General features: G+C 38.5%; 1 protein-coding gene across 3 annotated transcripts in view; it reads left to right on the top strand.

Moving 5' to 3' along the window:
• ppp1r16b (protein phosphatase 1, regulatory subunit 16B) overlaps positions 1 to 3,674 on the top strand; it is a 79,786-nt gene that overhangs the window by 54,555 nt on the left and 21,557 nt on the right. For all 3 annotated transcript variants that reach the window (XM_032514866.1, XM_032514867.1, XM_032514868.1), the window contains exon 3: positions 665 to 735. In XM_032514866.1, coding sequence (XP_032370757.1) covers positions 665 to 735 — 71 coding nt within the window. The remainder of the gene's footprint in view (positions 1 to 664; positions 736 to 3,674) is intronic.

Below are 3,674 nucleotides of genomic sequence, written 5' to 3'. Positions count from 1 at the left end.
TGTACTTTGTTACTTTCCATCTCTGGTTGGGACTATGAGGCAGACAAACGGTGTAATCCCAAGCATCATTACATCATCCTCCATCATCAACCCTCGCCTCACCCTCACCAATCATTCATCCATATTTCCAAGGTCAGTTGGGTAACATCCTGGCAAGGCTGATAATTTATTTTGAGAGATTACACTTCCTACAGCAATGCATTACAATGATGTGCTGATATTAATGGATGGCAGATTGATTGGTGGTGTCACTGGGTAAGAAAAGGTTAAGTAAAGGTGCACCTGCATGCTGTTGAGCAATCAAGAGGAATCTCATCATGCTTTTATCCTGCATCCATTGTTTTGTTTTTTCAGCAGCCAGCACATTGTATTCTATATGACATATTGATTATAACTGCCGTATCACCATGCAACACGTGTGCCTCTTAACTTGCAACTTGTGTCAGCAAACTGGATATTTTTCTATACTCAACTACAAAATAGTGTTTCATTAGTGCAAGTGAAGCATGCACTGAAGTGAGGCCTCTAAATGGGGTTAGCTTTGTAAAAGGAAATGCAGTTATTTAAGCCAACTAAAGGAAATACTGTATGCAAAATATAAATATTTTCAAGTATTTTAAACTTCTACCTTCACTAATGTGTTTTTCCATCTCTTGTCCACCAGTGCGCTACCTGCTGAAGAACAATGTGAGTCCAGACCTCTGCAATGAAGACGGCCTCACCGCCCTGCATCAGGTAAGAATCTACATGCTTGTCTATCTCCACCTTTGGTCTTTCTCTTGGTTTGATTTCTCTGAAACTGTGGCACTAATGACATATTATCTCAAATTGAAAATGAAAACTTTCTGTAAAGTATTTATATAGATTTTTAGTTTAATGGTAGGGAGCTGTCAGTGTCTACTTATTACTAAAGGGCTATGATCTTCTTATGTCCTTATGCCAACATAAATTGACTGAAAACATGACTGAAAAACACATTTTAGGATACCTTCTAGTACCCAACTTATACTCAATAAATCAGGCTTTAATGTACTTACAATATAGACATATCAATATATCACAGACACTTATTGATAGTCACAAAATGAGCGGTGCGTATTGCTGGCTTCCAATGGGCTTAAGGTAATAAAAGTAGTGCAGTCTGATATTAAAATAAATTGGAACTTATTTTCTATACCATTTTGATGCACAGTGGGTGAAATACACTTTCTTCTTTAAGACACTGCTTGATTTCAATTTTACTTTTGATATAAAATACTGAAGACTAAACAAAATATAATTTTGTACAATGTATTCAACCTGCCCTTTCAAGCTGTGTGATGTATTCTTGAGTTTGTTCTGAAGTTGTCAAACATTCCACGTAAAACATTAGGACTCAAACTTGTATTAATCAAGTCCAACTTTACCATTACGATCTCAGTCTTTGTTAAAATATAATTTAATAATTTAGAGGTGTTATTAATGTGTAGCAGTATGATTTATAAGAGCCATGTGCAGAATAGAGTGTATATATAGAGAACAGAGAATAGAGCGAATAGAGAAATAATTTTTAATAGTGAGGAAATGAGTTCAGTATTGGGGAAATTAGTCCATTTTGATGCAGGAAATTGATAGTGGGGATCAGGCCCATTTCCACTACTGCCATTACTGGCATGTTAATTAAAGCTTCCTCATCATCCAAATAAATGCATCAAATCACTTATCACTCAAAACTGCTCAGTTTGTGTAAATAATGGACCATTAGATGACTCATCTAATCACAAATCAGCCTTTCAGTCTTTTGATTTGAAAAGTTTTCCTTCATTCCTCTGACTTATAGCCAGTTCCTGTCTCCACAGTTCAGATGTGTACAAATATTTATTAGACTCCAGGTAGTGTGAAACAACAAAGTCACCAAGTTTCACAAACGCCTGGTCTTAGTTCAAACTAATAGTCAGACTTCCAGTGGACGTCTAAATACATCCTCTGCACAAAGCTGTCTAGATCTTGACTTACACACTAAATCTTATTGCAAAATTTTGCATAAACAAAGATCTTTTTCAAAACATGTCTGACGAGCAAATGCATCAAATCACCCTGCACTAATCAGATCTTTGAGTTGAACTGAACACAATTCTTCTTAACAAACCGGTCAGAAAGGATGGATTACTCAAACAGAAGGATTTTGCAGCAATTGCTAACCGTGCTGGTTCACCTGCTACAGGATGGAGATGCTGAGGTAAAAAGCCCAACCTGAAAACACAAACAAGCAAGAAACCATTTTGTGTGTGCCTCGTACACTGAAATGTCAATCACTGGAGAGGGTAAACTCAGAATCTTACTCTTGTAAAATAAACCCACACTGAGGTGTGGACAATGTCTTTATAGGCAGACAAGGAGATGGCCCGGAAGGATGGCTTCTTAAAGCATTTCAGAAGGATGTGATGCTCATTTATTACCTCAATTTCTCTTCTGCTTTTCACCCTTCCCTGGCCCCTCACATTTTTCTCTCTTCAAAGTTGTGCTATACACCTCTGACAGTTTATGTCCCCTCTTTTCGCTTTGCCTCAGCTAACACAATCGTCTCTCTTTCCCTCTCGGCTGCTCAAAGCCTAGTGCTCTGGCACCTGCTGGGAGGCAGCAAAATGAACAAGGGGAAGAGAAAATTGAAGTCCATCAGTCATTACCGGTGTGGCTGGTGTTTTTAAAGCGTTGGCTGCTGTGAGATCAGATTGACCTTTTGGCTTTCAATGTGTGTGTGTGTACTGGATAATCTGCTATTTGGATGGGTCAGCCTGCACACTGTCTTCAAGATGAGACCTTTTCACTCCTGCTACAATATAAAAAAAATACCACCATTCACACCTAGGCAAATGGGGACACATAACAGTAAGACACACACATAGGGAATTTACACACACACACACACACACATACACACACCCCATATGGCAGAGGGTGAGATAAATAAAGGGAAGTGGTTGTGATGTTTCTCTAAATGAAATGTCATACCTACCTAGGATGGGTCTCAACCTCACTGGTATGAGACATTAATCAATAAATGACTTTCAGGGGAACTGATTGTGACAGAACACACACACACACACACACACACACACACACATGCACGCACATACACAAGCCTGCATGCACACCCTTCAAGATTTACTGCTTTGTGAAAGCACCTTGACAGCTTCAGTTCTGATAGAGAATGTTTCATTTTATACAGTTAGCTGGCTGGATCTGAAGGATAAATGGAGAGCTTTTGTTTAGTGAAAAGGTTATGCATGTGTGTGTTTGTATAAATGTGTGTAACACCATGTTCAGGCCATCATTAGTACTGCATCAAAAACACATCCTCCTTTTTTCATTTCAATGAAACCACTGTGTTGGGGGTCCCAAACAGAAAAAAAAGCAAAAGTACATATTTCAACTGAATATTTTAAAAGAGGGCAGAAAACCCTGTCGTTGTATTTTATTTGATCACATTTAGCCCAAAAATACAGCTGTAGGATTTTGACATGATGATTTTGGTACATATCACCCAACCGTACTTCTGTGTGTGGCCTCTTGACTTTAGACGTTTGCTTACTTTCCTTACGTCTGTTTTTCTTCTTGCCAACAAAAACTAGGGTGAAGGACAATTGTCACACACAAACACACACACACACACACACACACACACACACACACAC

Source organism: Etheostoma spectabile, chromosome 4 (genome assembly GCF_008692095.1).
Source record: "Etheostoma spectabile isolate EspeVRDwgs_2016 chromosome 4, UIUC_Espe_1.0, whole genome shotgun sequence".
NCBI classification, from domain to species: Eukaryota; Metazoa; Chordata; class Actinopteri; order Perciformes; family Percidae; genus Etheostoma; species Etheostoma spectabile.
Note: the sequence above shows the minus strand (reverse complement) of the source record. Positions and strands in the feature narration are given on the sequence as shown.